General features: G+C 40.1%; 1 protein-coding gene across 2 annotated transcripts in view; it reads right to left on the reverse strand.

The window, feature by feature from the left end:
- Positions 1 to 778: 778 nt before the first annotated feature.
- ERCC4 (ERCC excision repair 4, endonuclease catalytic subunit) overlaps positions 779 to 22,673 on the reverse strand; it is a 32,625-nt gene continuing 10,730 nt past the window's right edge. The window contains exons 5-11 of one of the 2 annotated variants that reach the window (XM_033235716.1): positions 22,298 to 22,478; positions 21,182 to 21,310; positions 19,180 to 19,290; positions 17,736 to 18,333; positions 15,601 to 15,693; positions 8,559 to 8,671; positions 779 to 5,487 (exon numbers count right to left, since the gene is read on the reverse strand). In XM_033235716.1, the coding sequence (XP_033091607.1) occupies positions 4,754 to 5,487; positions 8,559 to 8,671; positions 15,601 to 15,693; positions 17,736 to 18,333; positions 19,180 to 19,290; positions 21,182 to 21,310; positions 22,298 to 22,478 (1,959 nt within the window). In that variant the 3' untranslated portion in view covers positions 779 to 4,753. The remainder of the gene's footprint in view (positions 5,488 to 8,558; positions 8,672 to 15,600; positions 15,694 to 17,735; positions 18,334 to 19,179; positions 19,291 to 21,181; positions 21,311 to 22,297; positions 22,479 to 22,673) is intronic. The other variant, XM_033235717.1, reaches the window with a different exon arrangement.

Below are 22,673 nucleotides of genomic sequence, written 5' to 3' on the forward strand. Positions count from 1 at the left end.
GACAAAAAACCAATTTGCTTTTTCTATGACATATTTGTAATCAGATACATAAAAGCGTACAGAAATGTTTCCCACTACTCCCCACAGCCCCCACTGTTTCATTATGGGCTGTACATTAAGGTTTCAAATCATGCTTCCACCATTTACTACTGGGTGACCTTGAGCAAATTACTTAGCGTCTCTGTGTCAGTTTCATCACTGTAAAACAAGATTAAATAATAGTACCTTCATGGCTTTGTTATGAGGATTAAATGAGATAATGCATAAGTGATTTTTTAAAAATGTGAGTTGCAGCGCTGCTACTAAGAAGGGGTTAGTCTGCCAAAGTTTTATTCAGACACTAAAACATGTTGAGAAATAATCTCACACCTTGTTAAAAAGGGATACAGATCTACATTTTGAAGCAGAAGCAAATGTAATTAAATCATTGAGTCAATCAATAACCAATAATTAAGCTTGTTTGAAAGATTACAATAAATTCCAGAGGTGTTGAAAGGATAATTCATTTCTTCCAACTCTGACATTAAAGGAACCAAAATGTACGAGGCAGGAGTGGCCAGGAATTCACCTTTGTTGAGCTAAGATATCCCAGGCATTGTGCTTACCACACACTCATCACAAACTGACAAATGAATATCTTCCGAAGAATAGTTTTTTTTGTTTTGTCTTGTTTTCCTCCTTAAGGAGACATGATACAGAATGAAAAGGAGAAAGGAAAAGTAACCAGTATTGTCAAATCTTAGAAAGTAGGTTACCAAATGAATTAAACAGCAAAAGCAGTGGTTCAAAGAGCATTTCTCCTTTAATCGTTTATTCATAACAAAAACGAAAAAAATGAAACATTTTCAGGATTTTAAATTATCACTGCTGGTAATAGATGCCCTTTCACTATATATTGTTATTTTTACTTTGCCCATAAAATACTGAGGAAAATACTGAATAAATATATATTTTATTAAACACACACACATACAACCCTGCTAAAATTCATATAAATCAGTTATGTCTCACTCCCATCCAAATTTTGACTTATTCATCTTTAAATTAAAAAACAACAGCATAGTGGTTTAGGCCACCAAAAACGTGGTTGATAAGGATGATTAAGTGCTGAAGTTCAGAACTGAGCCAGAAATAGCTATAAACCAAAATAGAAAACAAAATAATAAAGAAAAGTGATAATTCATGTCAAAGCCTGGCTTAATTTTAATATACTCCATCCTGAAAAAAGAACTTTTCTAAATGTTGGTTTTTAAGAGGACATTTCCAGGTTAAACTGAACACAAAAGTGAATTTCCCCAAAGAAGTTTTCTGAGCCAAAGGAAAATCAAGTTATGCCTGCAAAACAAAGGAAAGACCGGTAACGCCTGTCTCCCCATGACCCACTTTTTCGGATTTGCTTCAGTGTAGGTTTTCCTGCTGAAGGCCATTTATTAATTCTATATTGTGGGATTTCAACGCGACCAAATCTAGACTTAACCCTTCACATCCTAGTGGGTTGATGAATGAGACTATTTTCAGTTCCTCATGAGCTGGGAAACTGTAACCAGGATGTACTCAAACACATATAGACATATTGTCTACTGAGCTTCAGGCTGAAGAAATAATAACTTCCTGCCAAAAGGATAATATTTATGACCACTACTAAAAATGTTTTCTTCTTGCATAATTTTAAGAAAGTATCAAAAGAGGCACTATGATTTAAATGAAACAAAATGATTTCTCACAATATCTCATATGTTCACATTTTTATACAAAAAACTTGTAAAATAGAATAATGCTGATTTAGCTTTTAGAAAATGTTTTTAAAGAGCAAAACATGAGTTCATAAGTACACTGGATATTTACTATCTTGAGAGAAAAAAAAGTGAAGTTAATAAAATTCTGCTGGAAAATAAATACATTAATTTTGCAACTGCATGCATCTCTAGTTCCTTTACCAAAGATTCTTAGATTGTAAAAATATTTGTACAAAAATCTAAGTAAACACTTGATGGATGTATTGAAAATTTTCCAAAACTGGAAATACATTGAAATATATTTATGTAGTTGGAAGAGGAAGTGGCAGCGAGAGGCTTTCACTTACAATGACCATTTTAGAATCATTAGAAATTAATGTTCACAATTCAAATACATATGAGACAGTGCATCTGTCTTTAAGCGTCCAGCAGATACAAGAGCAATGAACAGATTTGGAGAGCCACGGGGCACTGGCATTAAGTGCAATTAAGACTGTTATTTATGTTGCACTAGATAACAAGGACTGTTGAAAATGGTAGCTTTAAGACCTTATTTTTGAAAACTCAACTTGGAATGAAACCCCTTTCATAGAATATGCTATGTGAGACATTCCTTTTATATAATGAAACAACAATAAAAGGCAAGTGGAATTATACAAGAAAAAACACAGAAACCACATACTGCAAGAAGTGCCGGAACAGGGTGAAGAGACATTATAATAATCATTATCATTTGAAGTGGTAGGTCTATTTTAATACACTCTGAACTATACTCAATAAAATAAATACAAAATTGAATGTTAACAATAATGTAATCATTCAAATTCTTGTTTTCCATTCTAGGGGGTATAGTTTGAATCCTGGGGAAAAAAATAGCAGCCCAAATCTTTATTCCATCTTAAACTAATTTTTATGTCTTGTCCTTCTCCTTACTCTCCACGTCATCTTACAGAGTTCTACTATAACCAATCTGGTTCTTGATACCCCTCAATTCATTCTGGTAGTATCCTTGTGTAGAGTTCAAAATCCATATATACCGTTAAGTACCGATAAATCAAGATGCCAACGTGAGAGGTTCAGTTCAGAAAGGACAGTTAAAAATAATTTTGTTGGCTGGGTGCAGTGGCTCACGCCTGCTATCCCAGCACTTTGGGAGGCTGAGGTGGGTGGATCACCTGAGGTCAGTATTTGAAACCAGCCTGGCCAACATGGTGAAACCCCCGTCTGTACTAAAAACACAAAAATTAGCCGGGCGTGGTGGTGCACGCCTATAATTCCAGCTACTTGGGAGGGAGAACTGCTTGAACCTGGGAGGTGGAGGCTGCAGTGAGCCGAGATCGTGCCATTGCACTCCAGCCTGGGCAGCAGAGGGAGACTCTGTCTCAAAAAAAAAAAAATAATGATAATTTTGTTAAAGTCGAAGACAGTCTTGTGTTACATGATCCACTGTCTATTAGTTCAAATACTGTAGCAAACAAAAAAATAGCTGATGTTGATGAAACATTAAAATGTGTGATATGGCTAGCAGAACTGATGTCTATATCAGCTCCTGAGGTAGAAAATTGCCTACTCGTTACTCAACATGTGAACAACAGGCAAGTTAATAATATTTAAATATAAAAGTTTAAAAACTGTACAAAGATGCTGTGAATATCCTAGTTGTACACTTATGTAAAAAGTCAACTTAGGAAGTTTAGAATGAGATTTTTTTTTATTGATTTTTAAATGTATATATTTCTTTTGAATTTTTATATATTCCATACATTGCTCTTTCATTTACCTACAGTCCTTTTTATCTCAAGGCAGAAAAACCAAATCTTAAAAGCTTAGTGGGCCACTCATTGGCTTGCATTTGAGTCCTCACACAGAGAAGAAAGGAGCCACCCTGGCACAGGATGGTGAGAAATAGGAATCACAGGAAGGTGAGCTTAGGTTGTGTTTTTTTCTTTTCTTTTCTTTTTTTTTTTTAATAGAGACAAAGCCTCGCTCTGTTGCCCAGGCAGGGGTGCAGTGGCGCGATCTCGGCTCACTGCCAGTTAGGTCGTATTTCTAGAAGATATGATGCTGGTGTCTTAGGATGTAAGAGCTGGGAAACGAGGAAGTCTGAAAAAACCCTGTCACTAGCCATTCGGACTTAGAGATCTCGGATATTAGGAGACTGAATATGTGCAAAAATTGAGAATTCTAAGAGCTCCTTCACCATTAACTTTTGCAAATAGGTAATTCATTTTGTTTTAAAAATACTAATTGTGAACAATGAAGTTACAGTATATGCTACATATGTTCGGGTCATTAGAAGACTAGTCAGCCAGTTTTAGAGGAGACTGTCTTGAATTAGAGTGTCTTAGAGGCTCCATGAAATTTCCTTAGAGCAGACAGGCAGAAGAAACATGGAGCTGAAGAAAATGGTAGAGAGAACTGGTCAGGAATGGCAAAGAGATGTTCCTTCTCAGTGTTCCAGAAGGCTCCTTCCTAGACAAAGGGTCAGAATACGATTCCTACACAAACATCAGTTCAAACGTCCAGCAAACGCAACAGCAAAGAACAGATTTGGAGAGCCGCGGGGCACTGGCATTAAGTGCAATTAAGACTGTTATTTATGTTGCACTAGATAACAAGGACTGTTAAAAATGGTAGCTTTCTTGTGCCTGCTCTTGTCCCTCCCTGCACCGTCCATGCTAGGCTTAGCATGTTCCTTTCTAAATGAGATCTGTCAGGATCAGGTAAAATTTCTACCTTCTGTAAACACTTGTAGGAACTTTACCTGATCCTGCAAAACGGAATATGCTAAGCCTGGCATGGATGGTACAGGGAGGGACAAGAGCAGGCACAAGCAAGTTAAAGTGATGCCTAACTGCAGAGTTCAGAGAGGAATCCTGGCTTCTGGTCCACCGTACAACCATTGAGAGCATTGGAAAAGAATGAAATACCAAACTAATAATTAATAATGACCTATGACGTCTGGCGAGGAGCAGCTGAAAAGCACAGGCGTGGGATAAGAAAACAGCCACCACTGTTCACTTTTTCCCTTTTCCTTTTGATACGACTTCTGCATAAGAGGTGTGAATGAAATCATAAAGCTGCTTGGCATTTGCAGCATTCCCCAGAATACTCGTGAGCTTGTCTTGTGACAGGGTTGCTAATTCTGCGATGTTCTTAACGTGGTGCATCAAGGAGCGGCAGTTTTTGGCATTCACCCCTGGCATTTTTAACAAGAAGTCTTGGGCACCAGCATTGTACTTTTCTGACTCGGGAAGGGTTTCAGAATCTGCCGTAATGGCCAGTGCTGTCGCCGCATCAGGCTGTGGCTTATTTTGTTTCAGCTCCTCAAACAACTCCGCCGTTGCATGAGGAGAGGGGCACCAGAGAATCCGTAGTCTGGGGAAGTGAAGTGTAAGAAGAGTGAGTTTGGAACTAATGTCATTGCTGGAGATCTCCTGAAACAAGGTGCCTCGGGCAGTGAGAGAGAAAGGCTTGCTGGGGTCAAACTCGATCAGAAGCACAGGACGCTTGTAGTAGCGGGACATGGAGACGCACTGGCTGTAGAGGCGGCCGTTATTTAAAGAGCCGATTAAATCACTGATACTCTTGCGCTCCACACACATTTCTGGAGTGAGGATGTAATCTCCAACCTCTAAAGTCACGGGTTCAATGTCAATGCCCCGACGATGGATCAGAGATGGGAGCTCACTTCGAAATTCACGCATATCCACAACTACGCTTTGCTGTGTACCATTCTGTTCCTGGCCGCCTGTACAGAGAACGTAAGTGATGTCACTGGGGAAGGACTCGCAAGGAAGGAATATAACAAAATCTAAAAATCGATGTTTCTGTTGTTAACGCTGATGGATGGTTACATCATTCTATATGGTAATATTCCATATAATTTCTATATTTTCAAACAGATTTGTTTATAAAGTAGAAACAATTTACCTTGAACGAAACTGAGCTAATAGGAAAGTTAGACTCTGTCAGTAGTTCCTTATTTGCCACGATTTGTAAATCCACACATATCTGCTAAGGTCTCCCCTGTGTAGTTTCCTCATAGCCCGTTATTATTGCACTGACCACATTTTGTTGGTCAATGTATGCCCAATTCCTAGGACAAAGCCTGAGGGTAGATGCTTAAAATAGCAGACACAGTAGATGCTTCAAAATGCTCACTGAGTAAATCTAGTGATTTAGGAATTATTGTGTTTACATCAAAGAGTCCAGAGATGGAGAAAGGGAAGGAGCTGGGAAAAACACGAACATCTTAGACCACAGCTTCTCACATTCTAACATTAAAAAGCAGATTCGGGCCGGGTGGGGTGGCTCACACCTGTAATCCCAGCACTTTGGAGGCTGAGGCAGGTGGATCACTTGAGGAAAGGAGTCCGAGACCAGCCTGGCCAACACGGTGAAACCCCGTCTCTACTAAAAATACAAAAAAATCATCCGGGCATGGTGGCGGGCACCTGTAATCCCAGCTACTTGTGAGGCTAAGGCAGGAGAATTGCTTGATCCCAGGAGGCGGAGGCTGCAGTGAGCCGAGACTGCGCCAGTGCACTCCAGCCTGGGCAACAAGAGTGAAACTCCGTTTCCAAAAAAAAAAACAGACTCTGTATTTAGTAGGTCTGGGATCTAAAGGGTCTAAGAATCTGCATTTATAACAAAATCACAGGTGATGTTAATGCTACTTGTTTAAGGATTACATTTTTAGGTATCAAGGGCTGTCTGCTGTCGACAGAATAATGGTACCCCGCAAAGATGTCCACATCCAAATCCCTGCAACCTATTGATACGGTCATGTGCTGTATGTACACAATGTTTTGGTCAATGACAAAGTACATGTAAGACAGTCATCCCATAAGATCACAATACTGTATTTTTTTTTGAGACGGAGTCTTGCTCTGTTGCCCAGGCTGGAGTGCAGTGGCCGGATCTCAGCTCACTGCAACCTCCGTCTCCCGGGTTCACGCCATTCTCCTGCCTCAGCCTCCCGAGTAGCTGGGACCACAGGCGCCCGCCACCTCGCCCGGCTAATTTTTTTGTATTTTTAGTAGAGACGGGGTTTCACCGTGTTAGCCAGGATGGTCTCGATCTTCTGACCTCGTGATCTGCCCGTCTCGGCCTCCCAAAGTGCTGGGATTATAGGCTTGAGCCACCGCGCCCGGCCCCCACAATACTGTATTTTTATCATACCTTTCTATGTTTAGATGTGTTTAGATACACAAATACTTACCATTGTGTTACACTTGCCTAGAGTATTCAGTACAGTAACATGCTATGCAGGTTTGTAGCCCAGGAGCCATAGACCGTACCACATAGCCTAGCTGTGCAGCAGGGTAGACCGTCTAGCTTTGTGTGAGCACGTTCTGTGATGCTCATGTAATGACAAAATCACCTAATGACACAGGTCTCAGAATGTATCTCCGTTAAGCATTTTGAGATTGGGAGATTATCTGGGTTATCTAGGTAAGCCAAAGGGTTCTCCGAAGAGAAAGATGGAGGCAGGAAGATTAGAGAAGAGCTATGCTACTGGCTTTGAAGATGGAGGAAGGGGCTATAAGCTAAGGAATTCAGGTGGCCTGTAGAGGCTGGAAAAGGCCAGGAAAGGGATTCTCCCCTAGAGCCTCCAGGAGGAATGCAGCCATGCCAATATCTTGCCTCATAAAACCCATTAGGACTTTGAACCTGCAGAACTGTAACATAATAAAACATATGCTATTTTGAGCCACTAAGTCTGTGGTAATTCGCTATAGCAGCCATAGGCAACTAATATGAAGGCATGAGAACTGACCTCTAAGGACAGACTTCTACGAACAGCTCTCTGTGTGGTACCCACACATTCCAATCTGTCTTCCTTCATACTGCCGCACATTCTGTCATTCTTCATGAAATGTCAACAAACTGGTTGATTTTTCAAAGAATCTTCTTTGAACAAGACACAGAGGCTCTGAGGCAGTGTTTCCCAAAGTATGGTCCAAAAACCACTTCCATCAGAAGCCGCCGAGATGCTGGCTCCATTTCACATCCACTGAGTCAGAATTTCTATGAATTGAGGGCTATGAATCTACAGTTTTAACAAGCATCTAAGGTTATTCTAAAGTCTACTACATTCTGACATCCACTGCTCTAACTGTATTTGGCCTCACCAAAGGTTAAACCAACTCAATCGTATTGCTCTTCTCATGCCGCCTGGCTGAAATCAGATGCTGGCATGGGAAAATAGGAATTTGGGGAATGGGAAAATGGTGACTTCTGGATCACAGTGCACTTGGAATTCAGCAGGTCTTGGGGGCATGCCACAGTTTGGACACTGCACAGCAATGTGTACCAGACACTGGGGATCTGGGGAGCTACCAAGACATGAATACAGAAGGAGAGGGGGAGTGTATGCACCCCACCTATGTATACACCTAAGGGGAGAGGCAGAGGAGGGAAGGAGAAACTTCCTTCAACTACTCTGGGTTAAATTGGCTTTTTAGGTTGAGAGAAGAACCTAACCACCATTTACCAAAGTTTATTTGCAAAAGTACATTCTGAGTCTCAACCAACCAAACATAAAGGCAACGCTGGAACATAACCCATTCTAAGCTGGGGTGCCTAGGACTCAACCTCACATGGTTTGCAGATGACACAGTGCCTTCGCTCTGAGGAGGACACATGGTGAGTAAATGGTAGAGCTGAGATTAGAGTAGGGAAGTACACATCCTCTCCTTGGCTTAAACCCCATTTTTAAGAGTTTGTTGACACAGACCAAGCCTTGGCAGAGTAACTCTGGAACTTCACAGCCCCCTTTTCAGGCAATGGAGGTGCTTGACAAAGTGCAGGACTCACCGGCTTTGCGAGTGTCAGTGGAAACATCTGTAGACGCTGTTCCTCTTACTAGGTCTAGGTTTGTTTCATCTCTGCCTTCTCTTTCTTCGGGGACAACCATGCTCGCCTTTTCCCTGAGGGAGAAAACACTGTCAACATTTTTGAAATGAATTTCAAAATTCTAGATTTTATCATTTGTAAATTGTAGTACTGAAAATGATCTACATGATGATGGCAGTAACAGAAAAAAACAAACAAGGAATATATTAGAAGTAAATATGCCAAGTGATGGGTAAGGAAGTAGAAAAATTAAGGTAAAAAGTATCTTGGTCGGGTACTACTTCTTGATTTTCCAGAGTAAAAAAAGCAGTTGCTTATTTTGATTTTATATTCAAATATTTAAGAAACAACATAAGCATGTAAAAAAAAAAAAAATGCCACATGTAAAAAACGCCACCAAGAGATTCCTAAGACTGTTTATAAGGTTAAAGTGTTATTGATGTTAAAATGTAAATCATTCATATTCAAACATTTTCAGGGTAATCATAAATAGGGGTTAAAAATCATTAAAAAACTAAAAACATATATGATAGAATTTTGATTTTTAAAAACTCCAGGTGGGAGGCCCCATTAAACACCCTGAGTTTTAAAGAAAAATCAAGATCAAGACTTTGAAATAGATACAAGAAATCAAATTTCTATCAGAGATTAAAACAAAAAATCGACAGCTCAGGTTCTGCCTTGGGAGCAGCATTCATTACTCACTCATGCATTTATTGAAAAACATTTATGGAGTGTTCCTGTGTGGTGCTCTAGGTACTTTGGATATAACTGTGATCACACAAGAATTCCTGTCTTCAAGGTGGCTCGTATCTCATACGGTAGATCCAGAGGACAGTACAATCATAACTAAGATTCGCAATTTGGAACCACATCATGACAAGATCCTTAATAATCACAGAAAGAGTAAGCCAGGTTGGCCGTAGCCTTGCTTTTCAAAACTGGTTAAAATATGTTATACTTAATTCTGCCAGGTATGACAGAAAAGATACATAAGCTGAGTCTCTTCCCTCCTTGGGTTCGCAACTGAGTCGAGGGAACAAAGCAAACATGAGAAGAAAAAAAAAAAACAACTGGAACTGAGGAACTGCAATAAAAAAGACTAAGGTGAGGGGAATAGAAGAGGAACCATCAATATTAGTTAATTTCAACAAGGGTTAAAACAATCAAGATGTTCCCACTGATATGGTCTGGCTGGGTCTCCATCCAACTCTCATCTTGAATTAACAGTTCCAATAGTCCCCGTGTGTCCTGGAAGGGACCTGGTGGGAAGTGACTGAATCATGGGGGTGGTTTACCCCATGCTAATCTCGTGATAGTGAGTTCTCACGAGATCTGATGGTTTTGTAAGTGTCTGGCATTTCTCCTGCTGGCACTCGTTCTCTCTCCTGCTGCCATGTGAAGAAGGACAAGTTTGCTTCCCCTTCTGCCTTGACTGTAAGTTTCCCAAGGCCTCCCCAGCCATGTGAAACTTGTGAATCAACTAAACCTCTTTTCTTTATAAATTACCAAGTCTGGGGTATTTCTTCATAGCAGTATGAAAATGGACTAATACATCCACCATTAGAGGAAATGAAATCAGAGGGACCAATTCTTCAACCACTCTGGATAAATATTTTAGAGCAGGGTATCACTAAAAGATACTACTAAAGAACAGAAATTGTCATTTTAAATTTTATACTATTTGAAACAACCTATAAATGCAAATATTAGTACAAATTTCATAACTAGATCACAAGGGGGCAGGCAGTGGTTCCAGTTCCATATGTTTTCTCATTATTCTCAATACCAGACTCAAGCGCTACCTGCTGAAAAGCCCTTTGCAATGGCAATGGCTCTGGCTGCCTCTCATTACCACTCCATTCTGTCTATTGCACTCTGGTTAGGACAAAGGCAAACCATTCAAAAAAATTATTGCTCTTCTATTCTTCCTTAACATTCATTTGGTATTATTATGTTCATTGTGTCCCCCACTTTCTTTCTACTTGTTACACTGGCTAAGCTGTGTATCACACATGGGGTCATCCCACTTTCCTGGTTAATTTGCAGTCTGTATAATCTCAGGGGGTTAGAGTCCAGATTCCGGTTCCAAAGTGTGTGGATTTGAAACCATTTACTGGCCACGTGACCTCAGGCAAGTCATTTCACGGCTCTGTACTTCAATTTCTTTATCGGTAAAATGAGGATAATAATTTAAAAACTTACCTCAAAAGACTGTTATGAGGATTACATAATATATGCAAGGTGCTCAGAACAGTGTCTGGCACCTAGTAAGCACTATATAAATGTTAGGTGTTATTATTATGTACTTTTCTTATAACATGGTAATCTCTTTGTCTAATTATCCATGATTATACTAAAAAACCGAAGATTTGCTTTCGAATAATTCCACAATTGTTTCCACTAATAGCTACAGAAAACAGCTAGTTTACCACTAAATGTGGTAACTTAACTACAAGTCGAATCTGAGAAAAAATATATTCCAGAGATGAAACCTGGACTATGAAGAAAATAAGCCTTCCTAACCAGTAATTCAATTTAACAGAAATTTATCACAATTATAAACAGCCAGTCTCTTGCTTTCAACATGTGGCATAATTACCCAAGTTCCCCTATGTGCCAGACACGAAACAACTAAAAAATTCAGATTTCTATTTCTGCTTAAAACACCAAGCTTTCCTATGTTTGCTTTAGTATCTTCAATGGTATTTTTATCAAAATTTATTTATTTTAATTTTTAAACAAATAGAGATGGGTTCTCACATGTTGCCCAGGCTGGTCTTGAGCTCCTGGGCTCAAGTGATCCTCTCGCCTTGGCCTTCCAAGGTGCTGGGATTACAGGCGTGAGCTGCTGCGCCCAGTCTTCAATGGTATTTGAATAGCGTGTACAACATAATCCTATGCCAACATAGGAAAGTGGCACTGAACTAGAAGTCTCTTCCAACTCATTTACTTAAGCCCTCATGCTAGCCCATTTTGTGATCATATTTTCAAACTGTAAAATTTCAAATCATCCTACCCCTTCCTTTGAAAAGCAGTGACTTCCTCAAAGCTATGTATACTGAGGATGTTATTACTAAGTTTTCTACCCAGGGAGCTAAAGTGCTCCCTGGGCAGAAATAAAATGATGATTGATATTTAGCAATGTAATCTTTTCCTCTTTACCTGTTATCTGTAATCTATAGATCTTTAATCCAGCTACACAATCCTTTCACTGTCAGTTCACCTGACTTGTTCCTTTCTGGTTATTTTAAAGAGCCACAATTGCTTTTGTTCTTACAGTATCACCCAAGGTGGTCTTGGTAAAAGCACACTGTCTTATTTTCACATTAAATTTTTCTCTAAGTACAGCAACAGTGCAAATGTTTTTTGAACAATGCACCTCAAATATGTTTTTGCTTTGCAAAAGAAGCACCTCTCCAATTTCCCAAGTTTCCTGGGAAAGTAAGTATCTTAAGATTCTAAATAGTGCGACCATCTGATTGACTGCTGGGTATTATTTATGACAAGTAGACAATCACCATGGAAAGCATTAAAAAATCATGCCAGATAAAAGATAAAATTATGTTAAAACCTGGTACAGAAATTATTGTATGGACTGAAATGTGGGAGAGAGTCCACGTTCCAGGCTCTGCTGAGTGAGGTTTTCCAGTATGTGTAAGGCTAATCCACATCTTGTCACTGAGTCCTCTGATGTGTAGAAGCAGGTGCATAAATCAGGAATGGCATGGGATCCGATACCTTACTACTATCTACTAAAAGTGCTCTTTTCTAGATTAGATTCCCTGATATACTGGAGAAGAGGCAGTTGCATGAAGGCAGGCGAAGCATGAAACTCACCTACTCAGGTGATGTCTTCCTCCCATTCTGTCAGGCTCCTCTGGCTCTAACATTGTGCAGGAAAGGATTAACTCAGCAGGCCTGGACTGCTCAAACTCTGCACGTTTCCAAGAAAGGCTTCTCTCCTCAACACTGGCTCTTGGTCAGCTCCTGGGAGATGAGCTCTGAGCCGGTATAGTATTCTCCCTGATAAGAAGGCTCTTATATGCCTGAGGCCCTGGGTCACAATGTGCCAGTTGGATCAGACAGTTTATGCTGACGATGTGATTTAGGGTAAATGTCTGTTGTTGCTTTGGGGGCTGGAGTCTGAGGAGCTGTAGCCAGCCATGGAGGTACTCTGTGTCTATGTGACTCAGCTCAGTACAAATGCGGGGCCTCGAGGCTCAGGTGAGTTTCCGTGTTGAAAACGCTTTGCATGTGTGGTCACACGCTGTTGCTGGGAGGATTCAGCACATCCATGTGACTCCACTATGAGAGGATACCTGGAAGCTTAGGCCTGGTTTTTCCTGGACTTTACCCCATGTGCCTTTTCCCTTTGCTGACTTGAATCTGTGTTTTTTTTTTTTTTTTTTTTTGAGACAGGGTCTCACTCTGTTGCCCAGGCTAGAATGCAGTTCCATGATCTTAGCTCACTGCAACCTCCACCTCCTGGGGTTTGAGTGATTCTCCCACCTTAGCCTCTCAGGTAGCTGGGATGACAGGCATGCGCCACCACTCCTGTCTAATTTTTGCATTTTTAGTAGAGACAGGGTTTCATCATGTTGGCCAGGGTGGTCGTGAACGCCTCCTGACTTCAAGCGATCTGCCCGCCTTGGCCTCTCAAAAGTGCTGGGATTACATGCATGAGCCACTGCATCCAGTCTTAATCCGTATCCTTTTGCTGGAAGAAACTGTACTGCGAGTATAACACCTTTTCTGACTCATTTGAGTTCTTCTAATGAATCATTGAGCCTGAGGATGATCTTGGGGAACCCTGACATGAACACTGAAAACTCAATCTGAGTATTTTAGCTCTGCGCTCATTTCTATCTAGGTGACAATTATTTTAATGAGCAAAAACTTTGGCAAAGGCTGTTTTAAAAAGAGTGAAGGATGGTCAGGAGGTACTGGCTCACACCCAGTATCACCAATTCTTTGATTCTATCTCCCAAATCTCTCTCAAATCTGTCTTCTTTCCTCCATTAACCTAATCTTGGCTACCACCTTCTCATCAGACTGCAATAGCATTCTGACTGGTTTCCACACTCACTCATTCCTCAGTTTGATGCCAGAGAGAGCCTTTACAAACATACTTAAGTCACTTTCCTACTTAGAATGCTTCAGTGCAGTCTTACTGCCCGTGAAGTCCTAAATCCTTCACAGTGCCTCTTGTACCTCGGAGCCTTCATACACAACTTTGTTCAACATAACCCCCTTTCCACCCCATATGGCTGCCTAGTATCAGCTTGAATATCACTTCCTCAGGGAAGTGGCTCCTGATCAGCTTATGGTCTGGGTGAGGTCTTCAATGTACTCTCCTATTACAACCTCTTCTTTTACCTTTGCAGCCAGTGGTGCTCTGTATACTTCTACTTATTACAGTATTTATAATCATTTAATGTCTGTCTTTTCCACTAAAGGGTAAGTTCTAGGAGGGCAGAGGCTTTTTCTACATCACTTGTAACCTCAGTACTTTAATATTAGCACAGGGCCTGGCACATACCAGATGCTTAATAAATAATCTGTTTACTATTTGAGCCTTGTGGTGTGAAGGTCTAGAAGACAAAGAGTAAGACAGAGAAGAGCAAAGAGCCTGGAACAAGAAGAGGCGGCTAGTATAATGCCTGGTCTGTTATAACATGATTTCTGAACTGTGTTTTTGAAAAATATATACACCCACATATATGACATAAACACCACCATAAAGCACATTGGTAGAAAACATATTTTCATAGGCTGAGAGGACTGAGCAATACTTGTATGACTAGTAGCTGGATGAATCCATGGCCAAAGCATACCACCATTTGAGAGGATGTGAAGGGAAAAGAGGGGACTGCCCATGCACCATGTTGACCCCCATCGTGGGACTCCATGCCACTGATTCAGCAAATATTCCGATTTCCAAGAATTCTTCTCCTGGGCTATCGGGGCTATATGTATATTTTGCACGTATACCGAGAACCCACAGACACCACTGTAGAATGGTTATCCATTTTGAAATTCGGCCTAGGGTCCTGGCAGGTTGACTACTGCTAAAAATAATTTCTGCCCTCCATTGCCAATGCCTGAGGTTGGAAGATTGGTCTGGCCCAGCCCACTCCGTCCAGGCCATGGTCTCTGCTGGTCTAACTTTCTCTGGCTCAGCTCCGTGATGCCCCATCCAGCCCTTACCCTGGCTTCTGAGGCCCTTAGAGATCACCTGGCCCATCTTCCCACACCAGGCTGCAAACTCCTTGACAATATCCCTGGTGGGTGGTTATCAGATTTCTCGAATGCCTTCAGGGCAAGAAGGAGCCATCCAGTTTGTGAGTATCTCAACATTTTCCTTTTGTAAAACGGAAAGGCATTTTCTACTTGGATTTGGAATAGTACCAGATACTCATTCTTAAAAACATACACATGTGTATGTCCAGACAAACAACACACTTCCTAAGAAATATTTTCCCAGAGTGATTCTATTGGTGATCCTAACTGGCTGTGTTGTAAAAGCATTTCCCAACAAATGGTAAGGCAGTCACCTACCCACAGACAATGGAAATTTTATAAGGAAAAAAAAATCATTCAAAGGAGGGGAGAATCTTGTGCATAAGGCAGGGAGGAGGGAGATTTACCAACATATTTCTTAGAAAAGCAGTATTTTCGCTGTATTTCTGGTGTCATACTGCTTCATAAACAGAAAAGCAGTTGTCTTTGTTACATTTCTAATATTCTATTAACCAAACCACTGAAAAGCAACTGGAGATGAAGGAAGAGAGGGGGAAAAGAAAAAGGAAGTATGTGCCGAGGTCTACACTGGAGGACAATGCAGACTACACGTTTATCTCAACGTGATCCTTTCCAACTTCTTCCTTGCCCCATCCTTCCTGAGCAGGGCTATCTGATACTCCCCCATCCAGAGAAGCCTCCAGACCGTGAAAGGTTTCCAACGTAGTTGGGGCTTTCATACTGATTTTCTATGTATTACCTTATGAGTTTTTCAAAAGCTTCCTTTTCTTTCCGCAAAGCAGTGAGATAGCGTTGTTCCTCCGTTGAACCTCCGTATATAAGAAAGTAAACCCTGCATGTTAAGACAGAACTTTTAGATTGGAAAAACAGCATTTTTAATCCCTAAAAGGAACAGCAGAACATTTGAAATCAGCAGCCTAGAGTGTTCAAATAATAAATATTTGACTAAGAATCAACAGTTTCATTTATTACACACTAGCTCAAATTAAGCTGCCTAAACCCCACCTGTTAAAGGTCTTGTTACCACACAGGGCTTTTTAAATTTTCTTTTGCCAAAAGGAAGAAAAGAGTTTAGGTAAACATTGAAATATAACTAGAGGGATAGAATAGTTCTTTCCTCATAACTATAAACAAATTAAAAAAACACAAATTTTAGAGGCTTCTCCAATTCTTCCTTTGCACCTCTGCCAAACAATCGTTGAAAAAATTGGGTAGTATGTTATGAAAGTTATGAAAACCAGCCTATGAACTTTTTTTTTTATTCATGTCTTAACAGAACACAGCAGTCACACATTTTATATAAATACACGGGCATAGAAGACATATGGATTATATCAGGCATCTCAAAGAATAATTTGATCTACTTTCTCTTAGAAAAGGCCTGCTTTTTAGGCTGGGCATGGTGGCTCACACCTGTAATCCCAGCACTTTGGGAGACTGAGGTGGGAGGATCACTTGAGCCCAGAAGATCAGCCTGGGTAATATAGTGAGACCCCATCTCTACAGAAAAAAAAAAAAAAAGAATGAGTTGAGCATGGTGGCACATGCCTGTAGTCCCAGCCACCTGGGGCTGATGTGGGAGGATCACGTGAGTCAGGGAATGGGGGAGGTGTTGAGGCTGCAGTGAGCCGTGATTGCAACACTGCACTCCAGTCTGGGCATCTGGGCAAAACTCTGTCTCAAAAAAAAAAAAAAGAAAAAGGAAAAAAGAAAAAAAAAAGAGAAAAGTCCTGCTTTTCCATCTTGTTTGCTGCTAAGAGAGCTGAATTAAGCACCTCCTCTGTCCCTCTGCTTCACCTTCAGTCAAAGCTATTTTCCTTGTTGAGCCTTGGTTTTTCTTCTAGCTGTTATCTTCCTAGACGATAATTCTTTGGAGTGTAAACAGAGAAAAGATCATTGGGTAATGACTCCAGAGACTCAGTTCTCCCACGGATGTGTCATGTGGCCAAGGCCAAGTCACCATTTCCGGGCCTCAGTTTCCCGCTGACAGAGTAAGTGGTTGAACTCCCAGGTCCCTTCTGATTCTAACATTTTGCTCCCAAATATCACACTAATCTGTTCTCAGGCAAGAAAGAAGCTTGGTGTACATAAGCTATCCACAAAGTTGATCAGCAGCAAAGTACAAAAAATTTACCAGCCTATAATTATTTTACCAGCCTCATCTAATCTCTTCATCCTGCATTATTTCTGATCCAGCTCCTCCATTCACTCTACTCTGAAAGGCTGTGTTAGTTAAAATGCTAGGGGAAGGTTTCTTTTGGCTCCGTTTTTGGTTCAGACTGAGTTCAGGATATTAATTTTGCTGTTTATTTCCCCTCAGATAATTGGAAAGCCAGAACACTATCTTCTTTGGGAGGCATCATTTTCTCATCTGATATTTCTGTAGATGTTTTATCTGATATTTCTTGAAACTCAAGTAAACCTGGTACAGTAATTCCCCCAACACTTCAGTTTTATGTGGATGTAATTTAGAGTCATTTTTTAAAATTTATAGAAAAGACATTTTAGAAGACTAAAATTACTTAGCCAAGTCACAGTTATATTAATTTTTGGTAGAAATTAGATTATGCATTTCTTAGACTTTTTCAGACACAGCACCCCATATGCTGCAAGTCAATGCCCAAAGAATAAAGGCCAGAACGCACAGCAGCACGTAATGAGAACGTGAGCAGTCCCCTTGGTTTGTCGTCCTGCTGTGACACTTGACATCCTTCCTATCCAACCTCCCAGATTCATCAGGAAGCAAAATAAGGTTTCATAAACACAAGCAGCATCGTAATGGATATTAAACAAAACTAACATGCAACTGGTACAGTTTCTGGGTTAAATCCTAAAGAACTGTGCAACTGAAAGCTTTGATTCTTTATAACTTGCCTCAGAGGTTTCCCAGGCCTACTTGCCCTATAAATTTCAAGCTGTCGAACAAAGGTTAGCTCTGCGTCATAAAGAACCACGTATCTTGGTTCCACTTCATGGAGTACCCTTGTCAGAGCATAGGGGTCGCTACAGCCCAGAAGCGGATGGATGATAGTGAGGGGTTCTTTCAGGATTCCATAAGCAGCATCCGATGACAAATTGACATCAAATTCTTCATGCTTAATTTCTTCCAGGCAGCTTTCTGGGCTACTGCTGATTTCTCGACAGTATCCTTCCTCGACATCTCCTTCCTCTCGCAGTTCCTCAGGTTTTCCTACCATTTGAGTTAAGGTCAACTTCGGTTTTTTTTTTTTGAGGGTTCTTTCTTTGGCAGAAGCTCGTTCTTTGTTTTGGGGGTCTTTGGGTCTTTTGTGAGATTTCCTAATTCTCTTTGAACTGTCTTCCTTCCTAAATTTCATCCAGATTTCTTCAGCTTTGCTATCCTTCTCAAAGGTTTTCCTGTAGAGCCTCAGTAAGAAAGCCTCCGCTCCAAGAGTGATATAGTCTCTCAGCTGGGAACATGTTCGGTCATCACTTGCACATATCAGTACTTGACCTGAAAACAGAAAACAACATTATGTTACTATTACCTCACTTGTCATCCTAGTTTCCCTGTGTCCCCTTATTCCTTCACCTGAAGGGAAGACATCTTACCCGTTGGTATTAAAGATCCACAATTTACAAACTATTTAAAAAGGTTCTTAGGTATTGATCAAATGCTTTCTCCTCTCTGGCAAGATTACTGAAATCTTTTCAGTAAAGTTGAAGCCAGACTACTTAATCTTATGAAAGTACAACTGTGGTATAAAGGTGGCTTTAAAGAAGTTCTTTTTAATATTTTTTTCCAGAGGGTCTTATATATGCCTAAATTAATTCCAAATGGATTTTTCCTCTTTTGTGAATTGTCTTAGTCTCCTTTGCCAATTTAGACAATGTCTTCCGTTTGTATCGGCTCATTACATATTAAAGTAATAGAAGAGTTGAGGCTTCTCCGGAAAGATACTTGGCTGAGGATATAAAACAGGAGACCCATTAGTTTATTCCTTTGGGATTCCAGATTTAAAGCTTGGTGAATATGTGTAGAGATTAGCTCAATCTTTAAATAGAAGTTCTAAGAACCCAACTAGTGAAAAAGCCTTCATGAAAAGCTTTCATGAATATACAATGATTCAACCTGGAGAAAATTACATCAAATGAACAGAAATGAGGTTGCCACTAGGATCCCAGTGTTCATTTGCCATTTATTTGTCTACATTTTATAGATAAAATAGCAGGGTTTTAAAATAGAGAAGGGTTTCACCATTTTGGTCAGGCTAGTCTTGAACTACTTTTAAAGAGCTAATTAAATCAGACTCATTTGATAGATTTTGAAAGCAAATGTTTTCATCTCCTTTTTTCCTACCTGGACCACCAAGAGCTTCACTCTCCTTATTTTCTGCCTCAATTTCTTTTAATACTTCAGTCAGTGCCTCCCACTTTGGGTTGCTTTCTAGGACCAGTTCCTTTTTTGCTTCTGTAGAGAAATAAAAATATCCCATTCTATGTGATAATATTGACCCATGAAGTCTTCTAAAGGCTTTTAAAACAACAGATAACACAAGCATCAGTACATATGCCCATTTATTTAAACTTTCTTTATAATGATAGATGGACTCTGCTTTTCTGAAAAAGATCTACTAAATGAAAGATACTTCCAACCATTAATATGGCTTTCAAAATGCCTTAGTAGAAAGTTACATGCATGGACACTAATGAGAGATCATTCTGTGTTAGTTGTTTCTGTTGACACTGTATATAAGCAGCTATACAAAATAAAGGCATCGGTACAGAGTGACAGTATTTACTATTTCTAAAATCCCCACGACTTTCACAATCCTGAACATGGATAAAAGGAGACAACAATTAATTTTTTTGTTTCTATAAGCATTCAAACACAAACACATCAATAATATACTTAATTATGTTTTCTTTAAAAAGATTTTTTTTTTTAAGATGAAGTTTCACTTTTGCTGCCCAGGCTGGAGGCAATGGCATGATCCTGGCTCATTGCAACCTCTGCCGCCTGGGTTCAAGCGATTCTCCTGCCTCAGACTCCCAAGTAGCTGGGATTACAGGCACGTTTCACCACTCCTGGCTAATTTTGTATTTTCAGTAGAGACAGGGTTTCACGATGTTGGTCAGGCTAGTCTTGAACTCCTGACCTCAGGTGATCCGCCTGCCTTGGCTTCCAAAGTTCTGCGATTACAGGCATGAGCCACTGCGCCTGGCCACAATTAAGTTTTGAAACAGATCTTTAAACTAGGCAGAAAGCAGGCATTAACCCTATCCCATGCCTTAAAAACCCAGTGATATTTACGATATCACTATATAGATGCTGGAATAAAACCCATATTTGCCTCATTCTAGTATATTTATGTTGCTGAAACATTAAAAAAGATATTCAAATATTCTACCCTGACTTTATTTATTAGTTTTGAGACACAGTCATACTCTGTCACCAAGGCTGGAGTACAGTGGTGTGATGCTATCTTGGTGTAACCCTGAACTCCTGGGCTCACCTTAGCCTCTCAGATACCCGAGATGGTAAGTGCACATCACCTCGCCAGGCTACTTTCAAAGGTTTTTTTTTTTTGTTTGTTTTTTTTTGAGACGGAGTCTTATCTGTTGTCCAGGTTGGAGTGCAGTGGTGCGATCTCAGCTCACTGCAACCTCTGCCTCCTGGGTTCAAGTGATTCTCCTGTCTCTGCCTCCCAAGTAGCTGGGATTACAGGTGCCCGCCACCATGCCTGGCTAATTTTTGGTATTTTTAATAAGAGACCAGGTTTCACCATGTTGGCCAGGCTGGTCTCAAACTCCTGACCTCAGGTGATCTGCCTGCCTCGGCCTCCCAAAGTCCTGGAATTACAGACGTGAGTCACTGTACCTGGTCTTAAAATTTTTTTTGTAGAGATGGAGTCTTGCTTTGTTGCCCAGGATGATCTTGAATTCCTGGGCTCAAGCAATCCTCCTGCCTCGGCCTCCCAAAGGGCTGGTATTATAGGTGTGCGCCACCATGCCCCAACCTCACCCTAACTCAGAAATAATAATTACTTTGAAGTTTAAAAAAAATCAACAAATAGTTCTTTATATAGCATACTTTTGATTGATATTTGGCATTTGTTATTTGGAACCCCTGGAAAATAGATTCCAAGACTTGTCATGCTGTATACTTCGACATACATTACACATATACTTCACACACATACTTTTGACATACATTACATGTTACATATAACAAACATACATACATTTATCATCAAGGAACACACTTTTCACATGGCCAAAGGAGACTAAATTGCGCTTTAAATATCTATACCAAATACTGAAATAAAAGACACATTTAAAGACTTAACCCTACAAGATACCTTGCCCTTCTTTAATTTCCATTTTTTCAGATATTTTGCCTTTTTTACTCATTTTGGCATCTGGAAGATGATAAACCCTTGCTCGAGCATTTACAAACATCGAGGTGCTGGAGTCAAGAAACAGCCAACCTAATATGAAAAGTTAAAAGAAAAAGTGCCATCAATTTACAGTTAATTTAAAAGAGTCTCTGATGGTCACATGACCTACATATGTAACCGGCTGCCATCCTGTTTTCCTACCAATCACACCTCCTCCCACTATTGTGATCTCTCACTGTTCGGCTAGACCAGTGGTTTTCTGGGTGTGGTCCATGAACTCCTGGGGGTCCCCAAGATGTTTTCAGGGCTGTGTGATGTCAAAACTTTTCTCCTAACAATACTATGACATTATTTGACTTTTTTCACTGTGTTGACATTTCCAGTGATGGTGTAAAAGCAATGCTGGGTAATACTGCTGGTGCCGTAGCATGAACCAAGGCAGTGCCATGAAAGTGTACTGGCATTCACTGCATTCTTTACTGTCATGCTTCCGCAGTTCATCACTTAAGAATGTCCCTAAAGAAGCATCAAAATTATTAACTGTATTAAATCTTGACCCCAGGGGTTCACAGACCACACTTTGGAAACCGCTGGTCTGGTCAAACAGTGGCAGAGGCCAAAGCAGTGGTAGCAAAACAAGATGGTGGCCAGCTGTGTATGTATACTCCCCTACAAATCTCTTCTGCTCTTCAGTCGTTGGCACTCTGGCTGATGGAAACCCCATACTCCCTTGCTTTGGCTCTGAGGGAAATGAATTTTAAGTTCTTAACAACTAAACTTTCAGAACACAACCTATTTCTAAGTTGAGGACTGCCTGTACTACACACAATCTTTTCTAGAAATAAAATTGCCCAGAACGGATATGAATATTTATTATTACACAGAACAGACGTTAAGTAGGCGGAAACATTAGCTATCAATAAAACCTACATCTTTGTGCTATGAACATAAAACATAATTTGAAATCTCAGTATAACATATAGTTGAATATAGCACTTTTCATACCTGATTCCCCCTAAAACCTAACACTTTATTCAAATCAGCTGTTAGAATATTATTAGTATTTTAATCTCTCACCTGAATTCTGACCAAAAGCTTTTTCCGTTGCTCTCAGAGATTCCAGAAGATTAAGAAATGTGACACAATCATACTGAGAGAGATACTGCAGCAAAGTTCGTAATATCTTCAAATCCTGAACTAAGGATTTAGTCTTGGCTCCAAGCTGGTGCCACAAAGGATCCAGATAGTGGCGGATTGTCTAAAACAAGAATAAAATTGGGTATTGCTAAAATATGTTAAGTATAGTTATTCTTAATACAAATCATATTTTCAAAAGGATTATTTCCTGTATAACTAAAAATGGTTAAAATGGTAAATTTTATGTCATATATATTTTACTACAATAGAAAACCCCAAACATTATTCAAGGAAGTAGCTAGAACATTTCAGTTAA

This window comes from Trachypithecus francoisi, unplaced genomic scaffold, assembly GCF_009764315.1.
Source record: "Trachypithecus francoisi isolate TF-2019V2 unplaced genomic scaffold, Tfra_2.0 Lachesis_group15, whole genome shotgun sequence".
Taxonomy (NCBI): domain Eukaryota; kingdom Metazoa; phylum Chordata; class Mammalia; order Primates; family Cercopithecidae; genus Trachypithecus; species Trachypithecus francoisi.